The following is a 16,494-nucleotide window of genomic DNA, read 5'->3' as shown; positions in this document are numbered from 1 at the left end:
GCGGGGAGGCGGCGGCGCGCGACAGCAGCAGCGGCGGCGGCGGCGGGAGGCGGCGGCGGAAGGGGGCGGCCCGGAGGCGGAGGCAGCGACGGCCCCCGCGGGCGGCGCTGAGGGAGGGAGGGAGGCGGCCACAGCGGCGGCGGCGGTGACGACAGCGGCGGAGCCCCCCGCCCGCCCGCGCCGCCCCCCCGCCCCGGCGGCGGCGGCGGCGGCAGCAGGAGCAGCAGGCGCAGGAGCAGCAGCATGGTGCGGGAGACCCGGCACCTCTGGGTGGGCAACCTGCCCGAGAACGTCCGCGAGGAGAAGATCATCGAGCACTTCAAGCGGTGAGTGGCTGCCGGGGGGGGGAGGGGGGAGAGGCCCGGCCAGGAGGCCCGGAGAGGGAAACCGGTTTGGCCTGCAGAGCCGCCGCCGCCTCCTGCTCCCCGGGGATCGGGCGGCAGGGGCCAGCTGGGCCGCGGCCTTGGGGCCAGCCGCGCTCTCCGCCCGCCCGCCCGCCCGCCCTTTTGTCTGTCGCTGCTCGTCCGGCTCGCGGCCAAAACAAAGCGGGGGGGGGAGAGAGGGAGGGGGGGGTTGTTCCGTCCCCGGTCCGAGCGCCGCCGGTTGGGGTTGGGGGCGAGGGGGGGAGACGCGGAGCGGCGGCTGGGGCCCAGCGGCCCTCGGCCCGCTTCAGGCACGGAGGCCTCGGCGGCGGCGTCCCTCGTGGCGCTGAAGCCGTGGGGGGGGTGGGGGGGCAGGCCGGGATCCGCGTCTTCGTCGCCGTGGGGGGGGGGAGAAGAAGAAATCGCGGCCCCGAGAGTGGACCGGGGTTGTCAGGACGGGGCCGTCCAGTGGCGTGTTTCTCACCCCTGCTGCTCGTCGCGAGCGGCCGCCTGGCCCCGTGGGTGGGCGGGTGGGCGGGTGGGGGGCTCCGGCTCCCGCATCCTGGAAGGAGACCCGGCCCGCCCGCCCGCCCGCCCGCGGCGTTTCGCTCAGCTGAGGCGGCGTCCCGTTTTGAGGCCGGGGAAAGGCTTGACAGCCCCCAACACCCCCCCGCCCCGCCCCACCCCCGATCATTTTCTCGCTGCTATTTTGAGCCGGGCCACTCCGCGGTGCGCCTCATGAGTCACCCTGGGGAAAATAGCCTCCGCCGCTGCCTGGCCGGGAGCAGGCTTGGGCGGGTGGAAGGGAGAAAGGGGGGGGTCCGTCCACCCCCTCTGGCCTTTGGATTTGAGCTAAAGGTTCCAAAACCCGGTCGTGTTACGGGAAGGACACCTTCGTGTCTCCAGAAACCCCCCTTCCCTTTCCCTGTGTGGTAGATTGGGGGGGTGGGGGCACAGGTAGACCAAGTGTCTTGATCCAGACCTTGGGAGGGTTATGCTAGCAGAGGGATGTTTGTTCCTTTGTCATTCCTCAGCAGTTTATTTGTTGTACTGAAGCAGTCATGGGTTTCAGTGGGTGTGGGGGATTCTGTGTGTGAAATGAAATGTGTGTGGGAGCCTAGAGGTTCCCCTTTTCTCTCCTGAGGTCCTCTTTCTCCCCCCCCCCCCCGCCAGAAAGGAAGGTGCCAGAGCGCATCGCAGCATTGCCTCTAGCCTATACTGGTCAGCCAGGCTTTTCCCTTGGCGCAGGTATTTTTGTGCTTTTCCAGCCGTGCTTTTCTTCTGGCAGAGGAGACTGCATTAAAGGAGAGATTCCTTTCAAACAGTGTACGGTGCGGTGGTCTGGTTAGTGTGAATGACTTTCTAAAATGGCGGCCCGGACCTGGGTTACGTAGGAAAGAACAGAGCTGATTTCAGGCTGTATGCAGGGAGGTGGGGGAATCGGGAGAGAAGCCAGGCTGTGCAAAGGAGGCAGCACTGGGAACTGCGTAATCAGAGACTTCGCCCAGCTCCCTTGTTGCCGACGCTGCAGAATTTCATCCAAAATGTGCAAAGGGAACAGAATACCTTGAAAAGAGCAGTTGCTGCTGTGTGGTGTGTGTGTGTGCGCGCACTCGAGGGATGTCCCCTTGCATGAAATCTCTTTGGGTTTTGTAATGGGCCATGTTTAGTCCTTGCATGCTGAGAACTGTAAAAGTAATGTATAAATTGTACAGAACGCAGAATGGTGAGCAGAGATGTAACACTGTAAAACAGAAGAGATTAACATCTAGGGGGAAGAGAGACACAGTTGCTCCAAACATAGTCTAGCTGTGTGGATCTTGGCAGCTCTTGCATAAAAAATGATGTTCTTGTGCCCGGTGTGCTGAATGCAGATCACTGTATGTTGAAATGACAGACAGAAAAGGAATACAGCTGTGGGGTGGTGGTGGAGGAAGAGAGTTTGGGTTCTGTTGTTTGGACTGTGTCAAGATCCTTGAGGGATTCTTCAAGTGAGAACAAAATTTGTCTTTCCAGTGTTTCTTTCTCCTTCACCCTGCTCTCACAAGGCCTTTGTAAGGAAGGGAAAAGTTGCCATGGTGCCGTTGCTTAGTGATGGAGCAGAAACATGGAAAGATCTGAATTAATTGCCTCGCTTTTTCCTCTTCCATCTTTTTTAGTGTCTCAGTTTAAATATAGGGCTTCAAATTTGTCACGAGCATTTGGGCTTGACAGGTTTATTTGTCTTTTGTTTCAGGATCGGGGCGGGGGGAATGGACCTAAATGTCCAGCCGTGTATTCCAGGATTTGTGTATAGAAAAATGCTCAAATATATTTTTCACCAGCTTCTAGCCACTTGGATGGCTGAATCCTTTAACTATCAAATATCAAGAGTTTCGGTTGGCAGGAGACCATTGTGAGTACTGTAAGCTCACAGAGGAGTAGCCCTTCTTTTGTATGTCCTTTGGTTGGTATCGGTGGGGGCAGGGAAAAGTTGCACAAGAATTGTATTGCTATCTTGTGCCCAGAGCTGCTAATATGCATATGAAAGGCTGCTTCCTGAGGTGGGTGTAGAATGTGCAAGGCTACTTCTTGGAAGAGACTGCCTGCTGGTTCTGTAGGAGAGGCCCTTGTCAAGATTTAGCTGGTCTTGGCTGCACAAAGTTCCCACCCATCCCCCAGTCTGAGAATAGGACAAAGGCTATGTAGAGCGCCTGAGTAAGCAGTCAGTACCAGCCTGTCCCTGCAGAAGCCCACAGGTATCTCTGGCTGGCTGGTGTGTTTCAGGGACATCAGTGGCAGACCTCAGCCAAAGCATCGCCTCTCTTTGATCTGCACCTTGGCATTAATTTGAATAATTCCAGTTTATGCTTGTGAAGGATGTGCCCTTTCAGTAGCAAAGGGTGCATTGAAACCAGATGTCTTTCACTTACACAGTTTGCTTGTAATAAGAAGGAAAAAATTAGCCCTGAATGAGACATGCTCATTTACTCTCAATCTTGTAAGGTGGTCAGGGAGGGGTTTGGCTCTGCAGTGGTGTGACTGACTGTGCGTGCTGTGTATTAATCAGAGACCTCAATGTATAAAATTGACACAGAATGCTTTCCAGTATCTTTGTCCCCATTTAAGGTAATTAGGTCCTTTCTGGTGATTTGCAGTGAGCAACAGCTGGTGTCAAAATATTTAATTATACAGTTCCAATTTACAAAGCACTTAGTTTTAGAAGGGAAAAAAAATCAACCTTTGGCCCCAAGAAGCTCACAATCTAAAATGGCTTCAGGTACAGGACTGTGTATGTGGAGTGCAGAGGAGAGGACGCTGAACATCTTTGAAAATGCAGGTCTTTTGAGTGTTTAGATAATGCAAGCTTATATATTAAATGTTCATGAGGGCATTTGTATTTATTCACTTCTATTATATTCCCACCTGAGTCCCCAAAGGGGACCCAAAGCAGTTGACATTGTTCTTCTCTCCTCCATTTTATTCTCAAAATGGTTTTGCAAGATAGGTTAGTTAGATGGAGTGTGTGTGTGTGTGTGAATTGGTCCAGGGTCACTTCGCAAGCGTCCATGTCGTCAGAGTGGGAATTCAAACCCATATCTCCCAGAGACCTTAGTCTGACACTCTAACCACTATACCACACTGGCTTTCTTTATGAAAGAAATAGGGCTATAGTGGAATGGGACAGTCCATGAGGGTGCTTTCATAAAGAGAGTAGGATTGTCATCTGTTGCATGGCTGTATGTTTTATCTTGCTTGTTCTGCTTTCTACATTTGTTATCCATTTTTGCCCTGGGCATAGTATGTCGTGTTAATCTGACTTTGTATTTGTCCTCATTGTCTTCTAATTTTGTAATCCTAGTCCTATTGCATTGTTTATTGGGTGCCTTATGCTGTCTGATTGCATTTTTTTAATGTCTTGTAATATGCTGTGAGTCTCAGTCAGAAAGGTTCCTGTGCTGGCCCTCCTCCCTTTGGAAGTTAGCGGTGGGGCCTTTTCTGTGGAGGTGCCCTGGTTGTGGCACTGCCATCCGGATGCATTCCTGTGGGTACCTGTGCTGCTTTCCTTTAGGAGCCAGGTAAAAACTGTCCTGTCCTGGGCCTCTGTTGGTGAATAATATTGATCTGTTGTTTACATCTGCTGTATGATCTGCTGAAATTTTTAGACTGTCTGGTTTTAGTTTTTGTGGCATTTCGGTTTTTTTAAATGGTGTTGTTCACCAAGTTAAAGGCCCAATGTAGTGTTATGAAGTTTTATCCTCCTTGTGGGGAAACGTTACTTTTAAAACAGGCTCATGGTAGCAAATAATTTTTTGACTGTTTCAAAGCAGTTCATTGACCACTAAACCACAAGGCTGTATTGAGATTATTATTCTCTCGAATAATCAATCTCTGACAGGTAATCAGCTCTCTGATTGAAGAGAGGCCAGAAGTTTGTTTATTTCAGGTGTCAAGTGAAATCCCAGCCAAGAATCACTCGCAGTTATCTTTTAAGATTTTTAATTTAAAATCAGTCTAGTAACTCTAGAAATAATTTAATAAGGAATTACAGTGAACAAAAATGCTAGCATATATCAATGAAATTAGAAATAGAATAGCACACATCATCCCTTATTCTATCTATTTTACAATTAAAAGATAACATACTATTTTTAAGATTATTACCAGAGTGTTTTCAGAAAAGATAATCCCAATCTGAGAGATATATTAGGGTATGCCTACAGTTTAAAGACCCAATCTCATGACCCACATGACTTTATTAAACCACCTAATTTGTTTCCTCTGAAGGCTTGAAGTATGACACCCGTGAGCATCAAATGACACTTTACCGAGGGAGGCTTGTTTCGCTGTGCGCTCTGCTCGTACTAAAATTCATTCTGAACATGAAGGCATTTCCATAAACTGTCTTTCTCAAGGTTGGTTGGGGTAATGAGTACAATGCTGACAGTAAAAACGCAGAGTGCCTGACCACGGGGAAAGGGCAAGCTATAATTCTTTAAGAGATTAATAAATGTTATATGATGAACTATCTTATACTTCTTGTGTCAAGCATCTTAACGTATCAGCTCCCCCAGATTGAGACCGGCATCACAAATGGAGCCAGCCGGTTCTTGCTCTTTCAGGTGCAGAAGGTGGTGATGGTCCCACCTTTTCTGGAAGGTGCTGACAGTAGACATTATGCTGGTGTAAGGAAAGTGCTATTAAAGTTAATTCTGTGTGATTTAGTAACCTCCTGGCCTAGCTCCGTAATCTTGGGAGAGCAAAGCGCCGGTTTTGTGACAAGGGCTAGTGTTTCAGATATGCTCCTCTGCAGCAGATGTATCCACCCTGGGGATTCGGCGTTTAAGGTCTTCCTTTTTGTGTTTCCACAGTGCATCAATTGTACTCCACTCCATCTCCACCGTCTCTTTCCCAGCTAGTGGATGAACTTACCCTGGTGTGTGCTTCATGACTGTGGTCTTAGTCAACCCTATTGTCTTTGCCTGATGAATGGAAAGTCGCTACCTTTTCCCAACTGGAGGAAGCAGGAGGGTCTGGGGTCTTGTGTTCTTAAAGTCAAGTTCTTCTTTAGGCTGTGCAAGGTGGGTCGCTCTGCCACTGACTTCAGAGAAGTGAGTTTGCATAGAGAAGGAACCCTGAGGAAGGATGTAGGAGAGAGAGGAGACTTTCTTCTTTCAAGTGTAAGAGGAGCCAAGGTCCCCAGGAGATAAAATGACAGCAGCTACTGTGAGAAAAAAGAACTTGGCTTGCCACACGGTTTCCATTCTTTATTAATTCCACCCCTCTTTAGTGGCATTTACACCTTGAAAGCAGCAGAGCACGTTCACCTAGCTTTTCAGTTGCTGGATAATTCCAGTATTGCTGATAGAATCAATCTTCCCTTTGCTACCTTGCTCTGTGAAGGGCCGATCAGGTTTTCAGGCTGTTTTGTGCTAAACCATTGAGGAGACTTCCAGACGTCTTGAATGTTTCCTTTTTGGCAATCCAATGGATTGGAAAGGTGCACGAGCCTCAGAGTCTGGTCTCGCATCTGATGCCAACAGTGAGTGGCCAGGATGGCCTTGGGCATTCCCCACACCTATGAAGCAGAGCTAGCATTTACCTGCTTCTTCAGTGTCCTGTGACAAGGAACAAATTCTCTCTGTGTTTCTTAGCACTCCCTGACAGAGTTATATAAATAATGTTTAAAAACAACAACAACCCACAGTAGTCAGATATCTAGAAAGTGCCTGAGGATGGACGAAATTCCTTATGATTGTTTGGGTGTTTTCCTTAGCCTTCCCATCTTTGATGTAGTCTTCCAATGTCGTCTTCATGGCTGTCACGCTGGTGCACCTGTCGTATCTTTCCAGCTCATTTTAATGTCATAAAGAGTTACTTTGTTGGGTATTCCACAACCTGATCTGTTTTCTGTTTTGCACGTCGGTTAGCTATTTGAGTAAGAGAGGTACCAAAAGCACATGTCTTAAAGTAAAATCTCCTAGCTGTGGAGAAAGCTGCCCTGAGTTGAATTGCCAATCCCTTTCTCAGTGTAACTTCCTTCACCTGATGAGGAGAGAAAGGGGATGAAAGGCAGGATAAATATGTTGCCGATAATACCTCTGAAAAGACAAGGGGGAAAGTTGCTTCTGTTTCTCTATGGAAAGAGGCCAAGTATTGCCTTAACCAGATTAGCGAAATGCTGGAGAGGAGAATGGTCTTTTTTAGATAATGATTTCAGGCTCAAAGAATCTAAAAATTAAATTGGGTAGTCATGCAAAATATAGAATGAAATACTTCCCAAAGCTCTGGTAAACTGATGGTCCTGTGCAACCCCTTGTACCTTTTCTGTGTATTTTAAAATTCATGGTGTCCTGACAGTCTGCTGTGATCTATGAACACAGCATTGATCAAGCAGAGGCCTGCACCTGGTTTCCCCATCCATTTGAAGAATTGCATTTTTTGAAAGAAACAAAAGGGAACCCAGCTATAAAGTGTGGGGTGGGGGTGGGGAGAGAGAAACTTCCCTCCAGACCACCCTTTGCTGGAGGAGCAGGACTCCTCTCAGCGAGTGGCTCTTAGCTGAAAGTCTTCAACCTGGTGATGAGGTGAGCTGCAGGTAAAGCTGGGATAGATCTGGTTGGCCAGCAGCTCTCTGCTTCAGGTGGTGCGCTGCTCCCTCAGTCAGTCTGCAGGTGCCAGTCACAGACCTTCTTGCTCAGGCTGTCAGTCCCTGGGGCACCACTGACTATTCAGCCATCTAGAAAGACTCGTTCTAAAAATAGCCATTTATTCATTCACATTCTTACATCGACATGGCTTTTTTCCTGATGGATGATGAAAACTGTATTTTGTTTGTCCATTTCCTTGCTTTGCCAATGCCAGGATTCTCATGCAGTCCTGGCAGGTGCCCTGGCATGCTTTGAAAAGATCCTTCTTCCTCCACGGCAGGAAGTTGGTGTCCAAGCACTTGCTATTCCCATTTCATTTTTTGGGGCCCCTAGCTCCCTTTCTACACAATTAGGCCTCTGTGGGCTTTCCATGCAGTCACAAAAGTGGGGTTTGCCACACAGGGTAAAGTTGATTCCTTCAAAGGGCTGGTGTGGCTTGCTTGTCTAGTACTTGTCCTGTCCCAATCGGTGAATTTAGGAAGCAAATTGAATTTTTTGCTTCAGGTGACTCACAGGGCTGATTCCCGGTTTGCTTTTCGGTACTTGGGAGTGCACCCTGAGTCCAAAATGCACGTGCACCCTGGGAAGTACCTTCATAAATCTGAAGTGGTAACTTGCTTCTCCCCCTCCCCTCGAATTTTTCCAAAGCAATGCATGTTTCCACCCTTCATAGACAGTGTGTGTGTTTTCTACTCTTCTACAGGTATCCAAGAACAAAAGTAAAACTCACCCTAGTAGTTTTGGAGAAACAAATGTTGACTGGTAGATATCAGTGGGCTGTTGTTTCTAGCAGGGAATCCCTCTCACTGTCTTCCAGGGTGGATTTGATTTAAATCAGATTGATTTAAATCACTGGTCAGTAAGACTAGATTTAAATCATGGTTTTCTACGTATAGATTCATTCTTTCTGGTATTATCTTAATATTTACAACCAGATAAAGGTTTCATTTTTAGAATAATAACTTTTCAGATTAGTTTTACACTTATATCAAAAAATTACTGATTTGGTTATCCTATTATAAATCGATAGATAATTATTAAATTATCATTCTGGCCACCAAGTCTTGTATTTCTTTGCTGCAATGGTTGCATTTTGCACACATGCCTGCCTTACCCATAGGTAGAGGAACGTCATTAACATATTCCCAAACTGGGTCTCTTTTACGGACTGCTGCCATTGTAGATTTTCTCCTCCAGGGAGAGAATAATATGATAAACTCAGGCTATACACACAAAAATCTCAAGACTTGTGGAGTATTCTGCTCACATGGTTTCACTTTCATTTTTACTGCTTGCCTCTCCCTCATACTTAGCTCCTTGTGCAGATCTGTTCCACTCCAAACAATCTTCTATTTATTGAACTTCTTGAAACAGCACTTAAGAGGTAAAGGGTTGATTCTGTGTACCTAGATTTGCAAAGGAACAATGGGATTAAGTCTTTTTCTCAACTCTGCATGTTTATTTTATAACATTTTTGCTGTGAAGAAGAGGCATGTTATCTCTGCAGACACAAATTCACTGTGTCTGGGCCTGGCTGCAACCGCGGCCACAAAACCCACTGCGGTCATCCCAACCCCAGACTCCCAATGCCGGGAGGGATGAGGAAGGAGCTGCTCCCCTCCCAGCCTACAAGATGCTGAAAGATCTCTCTCTCACTCTCTTCCCCCCACCCTAAACTCCAAGGCCAATGTCATTGTGACGCTTCTCTTTCATATTTTATAGCACCCAGCCTGAGGAAGAGTTCTAAGGCACTTGAAAGCTTGCACATGATTTTGTGTCATTTTGGTTAGTTCCAATAAAAGGTGTTCTGTGGGTTATGCTTTGTTTTTGAGTTTGGATTTTGGACCAGCTGCAGACAGCTTTTGTCTACTTTGGAAATACCTGAATTCAGCCAAGTCAGCTGGAAGAGAATGGAACTAGCAAGAGACTGTGCGTACGGGAATTTACCCTTCATGTGAAGTTGAACTACCCAATTTGGCTTCAACTGATTTAACACTTTGTGCATCATATTAAATTTATCTCCCAAACAGCTAATACAATGCCTGCCAAGAAATTCCTTTGCTCTTGCTCTACAAGGGATTTCTGAGTCTCGCTTGGTGTCAGAGAGATGCAAGGAAAATTGCTGGCCTGTGTAATTTCAGTGGAGAGACACCATTTATTTTTTCTGGCTCACAGAAACCAAGGTGCAAACAACCTGAGACCCTTGGCACAACTTTATGCCTGCCAGCATGAAGCACAGGAATGAATGCTGGCAAAAACAGGCTTTAAAAACCATCACCTGGAATGTTTTATTCCTCCTTATTTTGTAACATCCAGCCTGAGGAAGAGTTCTGGTGAACTTGGAAGATTGCGCCACTGTGTTGTGTGATTTTGGTTGGTCCTAAGAAAAGGTATGATGTGAATTGTACTGTTCTATTTAAAACCTTCCCCACTTTGCCTCCTCTCAGCCAAGGTGGCACTTCAGTGTAATACCAGACTGAGACACCCCCCCCCCTTTTCCGGTCATTTCAGTGTACCGCTTACTGTTAGCCAGCAGTGCTTTTTGATTTGGCAGGCTCGGGTGGAAAGCAAGCTAGGCTGCTCCGTGTCTTTATGCTCTCAACCCCGTAATATCCGACTCAGTCCTGAGTGCTGAGGGCTTGCTCCAGTAATGTTTTGAAGGAAGCCTCTGCAGTGTCTGAGGATGAGGAAGAGGGCAGTTACCTCAGCTATCTCCTGTAGTGGGAAAGAGCCATTGTCGGTTTTCTGAAATGTTTCCTTTTTACTTTGGGTTAAAATCTGCATGCCAGCCTTTTGCCATGTGTTCAGCTTTAATTCCTATATGGTTATGTACACGATAAACATGTCTTTCTTGTTCACGTTTGAACACATGCTTGTGGCAATGGCTGCTGCTGCTTAGCAACGGGAACACCGGGCTGGTGTGGAATGCCTTGACGGAGCCTAATAGGAAGATGCAGGCACCATAAAGCAAGCCAGTTTATGCCCGACGTATTGCCAGTGGGCCTAACATAATCCCAGCATTTTAGCAATCTTCTAATATAATATGTTCAGCCATATGCAAGTAGATTAGTGAACAGGCATAGGAAGAGGCCAAATAGGAGATTATTTGTGTATTGCTCTCACCACTTGAAAACATCCATCTCGCTACTACAGATGTGGAGTATTTCATTTTTATGGCTTGTGTATGAAGGAGAAAGAAAGCAAGTTACTTAGAAAGGAGTAGGTATAAAGTAAAGTAAATATGTAATGTTCGTGGACCATAAACCATTCAGAAATTACAGATTTTTTTTGGGCAAGTGTGACTCTCGCCTTCATTTGGATCACATTCTCATAGACCAAAGTGAAAAATGTGTGTGTCCTGATGCACACCCTCAGTTTCCAGCACCAAATCACAATTTTACAAGTAATGTTTAGATAAATATTATTTTTGCACGCATACACATAGCAGATTTGAGGAAGGATGGGGAGAGTGTACATCAGGACACACACATCCTTGAGGCACTAGCTAGCCAGTGCAGAGGTGAGCATTTTTTCACACAGGAATTTGCTGGGTGGTCATGGGCCAGTTGTACAGTCTCAGCATAACCTACCACACAGGGTTGTGAGTAGAAAATGGAGGAGAGGCTACCTAGATGCACCCAGTCTCCCCAGAGAAGGTTACTGAGATAATTAAAAAGGAAATGAAACCCTGGGGGTAGATGGATTTCCAGCAGAGCAATACAAAAAATTAAGAATCAGCTCCACACACACTTGGTCAGAGGTGAGAATTGTTGTAATCTCTACAAGATCCAACACTAGTGGTATTGTATTGTCCTATTTCACTGCTAAACCAAGGCGCCAAGGTATTTACAGCTCTCCTAACGTATACGTTAAACAAAATAACCCACCATTATTTATTTAAAACATTTTTATACCACCTTTCCACCCAAGTAGGGTCCCCAGGCCTGTGGCCAACTAGGCTTTATCCCACACAGTCAAATAGCTGATGGTGTTTGTAGAACCCTTCCTGTCATTAATGACTATGAACTGAATGATTTGCAAGCAATTCTTTTGTCCCTTGATGCTGAAAAGGTGTTTGATCACCTGGAGGGACTCTTCCTCAGATCCCTTCTACAAAGTATGGGGTTTGGGAATGGCTTTCTTCCGTGATTGCTGCTCTTTACCAGTCTCCAGTTGCCCAGGGAACAGTAAATACTTTTAGAGCTGATGGTTTCACCAAGGAGAGAGGTGCCTCCAGCAAGGCTGTCCTTTCTTATCCCCCCATTCCTCATTCTATCAGCGGCACCTCTGGCAGCGGCCATGGGGCCTCATGATAAAATAAAAGGTATAATGGTTAGTGACGTGCAGCATAAAGTTGGTCTGTGTGCTGATGACATGATGTTATAGTTATCACAATGTGAATCCTCTTTGCCAGCTGTTAAGGAGGTCCTGGACAATATAGCCTGTTATCAGGCTTCAAAGTAAATTATAATCGGAGATTATGCTTAGCCTTTCCCAAAATATCAAGAAATCTATCCAATCGTGATTTCATTTTTAGTGGATAGGGAAATAATGGAGGCATTTGGGTTGTGAAGATAACAACTAATATGCAAAAATTAATGCAAGCCAGCTAGCAGCTGTTAGGCTCAAAAATGACTCAAAACTTTAAAGACTGAGCTGAATGTAATCCCATCATGGGTGCTAACAAAAATCCAACTAAATAATTTCCCTCAAAATTCTTGTTCTGTTTTCAAGTGAATATTCCCCAGAACATGCTTAATGAATAATCTACATTAAACAAATTTATCTGGTCAAATAAAAAGCCCAGAGTATCACAGTGAGCCCCTAGGGGGAAAGGAGGCCTGATTGGTCCTGATCTACACTTTTACTTGGGAGTCTTCACAGTTGCGAAATATCCTGCAATACGTAGAATCTTCAAACTCAAATCACTGGGTGCAAATAGAACAAGGTTTTTCATCTCTGTATTCTTCTTGAGGAGGTAACCGCAGGATAAATCACATGATAAATCTGCTAAAATTAGATTGAATCCTGTTGTGAATTTAGCCTTTAGCATATGTGATCACTGGAGAAAGTCAGTCGCCCCTGATGTCTCACTGGCAACAATGTTTATGGGTCAAAAAAACTTTCCCCAGGAGCATTTAACAATTGGATAGGTGCCAGTATTAGCAGATGAACAGATGTATCTGAAAATAGTTTATCAAAAGAAAAAAATCAAATTACAAGACCTGACAGGCAACTAGAAAAAAATTCTGGTTTCTGCATCTCCAGTTGCAGCATTTATTCCGAATTCTGGCTTTTAAAAAAGAGTAGACTCTGCATTTGACTTTCTTTGGAAAGCTGATTTCTGAAAGGCTGCTCAATAGCAAAAGCAAATTTCCTTGCTTTATAAGAGTATAGTCTCCATAGTTTAGAACACATGCCCATGGGAAACAGAGATGAATGTAACTCCTAGTGAGCAGAAAAGAGCTCAGATATGGAATATGTACGCACTTAGTTTGCCCTCCCTAAACATACAGGAACTGTCAAGTAATATCCTAAGTACCGTAGATGGTATCTGACACCTCTGAACCCACATGTGGCCACAATATCCCATATTGTGCTGGAAAGACTGGGGTGTAGGTTGTTTCTCACATGGTTGGTGGCATTGCTCCAAAATTCTACAAGACTGGGGGAAAGTATTGATTCAGTACAAAACATTGCAGGGTACAAAACCCCAGTACAAATGTCTACAGTCATGCTGTAAATGTTTGACCACAAAACATTACCCAGAATAAGCTTGGAGCTAATTTCACTGTTTTTGTGTGCTATTAAATGTCTAATTGCAACATTCTGGAAGAAAATAATAGTACTACAATTTTTAAAAGTTATCTTGAGGTTTGGGACCACTGAACCTAGACAAACTTTCTTCTCAGCTGAAAATTCCCAGTAGCCCATCTCACACAACTAACTTCACAAAAAAGTGGTTAGCCTTCTTTGAATTAATTGAAAAGTCTATGCAGCAAATCCAGCAAAGACCTATGATATACAGCCCCATCCTGGTTTTCAAAGTAATTGAAATTAATGGGCTTAGACTGGAGTAACTCTGCATAGGATGGCACTGTCAGTGATATATCAAAGTTGTCCACCAATGTAATTATGCCCATTTGGAGCACTAGTTGTTCCTTCATTACTTGTCCTTTGTTCGTTGTTGATTCATGTTTTCCATATGTTGCGATATTTTAATTATTATCATTATTTATAAAAATGTATGCCATTTTAATTTTTTTCACACTTCATACTTCTAACCCACCCAAGGCCCTATTTTGGGTCCCAAAAATACATAAATTGTCCCATGTTAACCGGAGAGTGATTGGGAAGGTGTCAGTCTTAAATATTCCCCTCTAGAAAGATGAGATGGGGTAGCAGTGGTGGGCGTGCTCCCTCCTTCGTACTGGTTGCTTGGTTGGTGGTGAATAACGTTTTAGATTACGAATGGTCCTGAAAAGATGGATTCGCTTGGCTGGTGGTTGAGCAATTTTAAGAAGGGCTGCCCATGCCCTTTTTATCAGAGGTGGCATCTTCATGTCTGAAAAAAATGGCAAGTTCAGCCATCTAGCACAAGGTCTTGTTATAGCAGAAACAGCTTCTTGAATACCATAGAAAAGAAAACTATTGTGCTAATTTCAGAGGGCAGACTGTGTTGGTCTGCAGCTATATTTGAGTCCAGGAGCACCTCAGAGACCAACAGGATGATCAAGGTATGAGCTTTTGAGAGTCCATCATCTTTTTGACTCTTCAAAACTTCTACTCCCCATAAAATTCGTCTTTAAGGTGCTGCTGGACTCTTGCTCTTTTCTACTCCCAAAAACCTTGTTAATCTCTGTGGTGCTGCTGGACTCGAATCCAGCCATACTGTGCTAATGCTGGTGGGATGATGCTGAGAGAATCAGATTAGGATCTGGGAGACCCAGGTTGAAACTCCCACTCTGTCGTGAAGCCCACTGGGGGATCTTGAGCCACGGTGATTTGCTCTTGCCCCAACCTGCTCCATGGGGTGGTTATGAGGATGAAATGGCTGGGGGAATGATGGTTGCTGCCCTGAACTCCTTGGAGGAGTAGCTGGATGACATTGGATGCAATAAATAAAATAATATGCAAGGGGTGGAAATTATTTTTTATTACGGGGACAGCATTGCTTTGTCTTCGCTGAGTTCTTACAGGCTGGCACATTGACCAAATGTCTCCCTGGGGTGTGTGTGTGTGTTTTCTTGCTTGTTTGTTTTGTTCAGCCTGCCAGTAACTGGGAAATAACAGCCTTCTTCGAAAGGGCTGAAAGGGCTGACGTAGGTATAGAGATACAGAGTGAGGGTTTCACAAGGCTGTTCTTTCGGCATTGTGAAGGTCATGGCGGCTCCTGTCCTTTTTGTCTAACCTCTCCGGCCAGCTGGTGCTTGGACAAAGGTTGCGTTAAACAAGCTTGTGGCTGCTCCTTGCAAATTCTGCCCAAGAAACCAGCTGCTTGTGTTGCATTTCCTCCCGCTGCCTTTTCTTGTCCTGCATTGTTCTGCTGCAGTCGCTGGTCTTGTGATGCAGCATTGCAGAGCTCCCCCCCCTTTTGGATCAGTTAGCGTGAAGCAATGCAGGTCCCCTCCCAGCGGTAACTGCCAACATGGGAGCAGTTTGGAAAACAGCCAATGGGTGGGGCTGGATCAGATCACTAGGCAAATTAATCTTCACCGTGGTGGACTAAAGGGTATGCGCAGTTAAGAGGTTCCTGATAATGAAACTCTTCCTGCTAAATAGCTGCCTTATAAACACCGTTTTTTAAAAAAGCAACTTTTGCCCTCCTTCTGTGCTCTTTGGAAAGCCGTTGTCCCACTTGTTCATCACAGGAGAGATTGTGCAAGGCTAAATAATTTAGGTAAATCCCTGTGGTAGAAATCTGGCAATGGTTCTGTTTGCTGCAATGAGGAGAAATTTGGGTTGCTTAGATTCCCTTCCCATCTCAGGTCTTCCCTGTAACGTTTTGTTTGTACCTGTCCTTACTCCTTGGATTGGTGAGGCCAATAAATGGCACTTTACCCAGTGCCAGCAAATAAGCGCCATGTCTGAGGAGGGATTTAAACACTTGGGGTCCATCTTTTTCATCATCGCTATCATTTATTATTTCTCAAACTCTTAACATGCACCCAGGCCAAACACTCCCCATTGTACCACGCTCCCTTTCTGTGACTTGGCCAACTTGTGGAGAACGGTAACCACCAAGCCTAAGGAATTCTTTACTTCTGTGCCTCAAGTAATTTAAATGTGCCAACCTTGTTTTTATTACTTGAGAGCAAAGGAAGTTCCTCATAGGGATGAAATAAATGAATATGAGTTTTTCTCTTGGTAATAATCCCCTTGGTTATGGACAGCAAAATAACTGGGTGGTGGGAGGCTTTGCAACTGGTGCAGGCCATACCAGGCAACAGCCTCTGATGTTCTGGTCTCCACACCTAAAAAAGGATATTGCAGAGCTTGAGAAGGTGCAGAAAAGAGCAACCAAAATCAATTAGGGACTAGAGCAACTGCCCTATGAGGAGCAGTTAACACGCTTAGGGCTGTTTATCATGTCTCCCCTTAACCGCCTTCTTTCCAAGCTAGAGGTTATAAAATTATGCATGGTGTGGAGAGAGTGGACAGGGAGAAGCTTTTCTCCCTCTTGTAATACTAGAACGCGGGGTCATCTGTTGAAGCTGGAGGGTGAGAGAGTCAACACAGATAAAAGGAAGTATTTCTTCGCACAACGCATAGTTAAATTGTGGAACTCCCTGCCCCAGGATGTGCTGATGGCTGCCAACTTAGAAAGCTTTAAGAGGGGAGCAGACATGTTCATGGAGGATAGATAGGGCTATCCACGGCTACTAGTCAAAATGGATACTAATCATGATTGATGCATCCCTATTCTCTCCAGGATCAGAGGAGTATGCCTAATATATTAGGTGCTGTGGAACACAGGCAGGATGCTGCTGCAATCATCTTGT

The 16,494-nt window shown here is 45.7% G+C and overlaps 1 protein-coding gene across 1 annotated transcript in view; it reads left to right on the top strand.

Moving 5' to 3' along the window:
- The first annotated feature begins 205 nt into the window (after positions 1-205).
- The window catches only part of SPEN (spen family transcriptional repressor), a 61,417-nt gene continuing 45,128 nt past the window's right edge, over positions 206-16,494 (top strand). Inside the window, exon 1 of the mRNA XM_056864939.1 lies at positions 206-326. Coding sequence (XP_056720917.1) covers positions 244-326 — 83 coding nt within the window. The 5' untranslated portion in view covers positions 206-243. The remainder of the gene's footprint in view (positions 327-16,494) is intronic.

The sequence above is a fragment of the Euleptes europaea genome, chromosome 19 (genome assembly GCF_029931775.1).
Source record: "Euleptes europaea isolate rEulEur1 chromosome 19, rEulEur1.hap1, whole genome shotgun sequence".
Classification (NCBI taxonomy): Eukaryota; Metazoa; Chordata; class Lepidosauria; order Squamata; family Sphaerodactylidae; genus Euleptes; species Euleptes europaea.
Note: the sequence above shows the minus strand (reverse complement) of the source record. Positions and strands in the feature narration are given on the sequence as shown.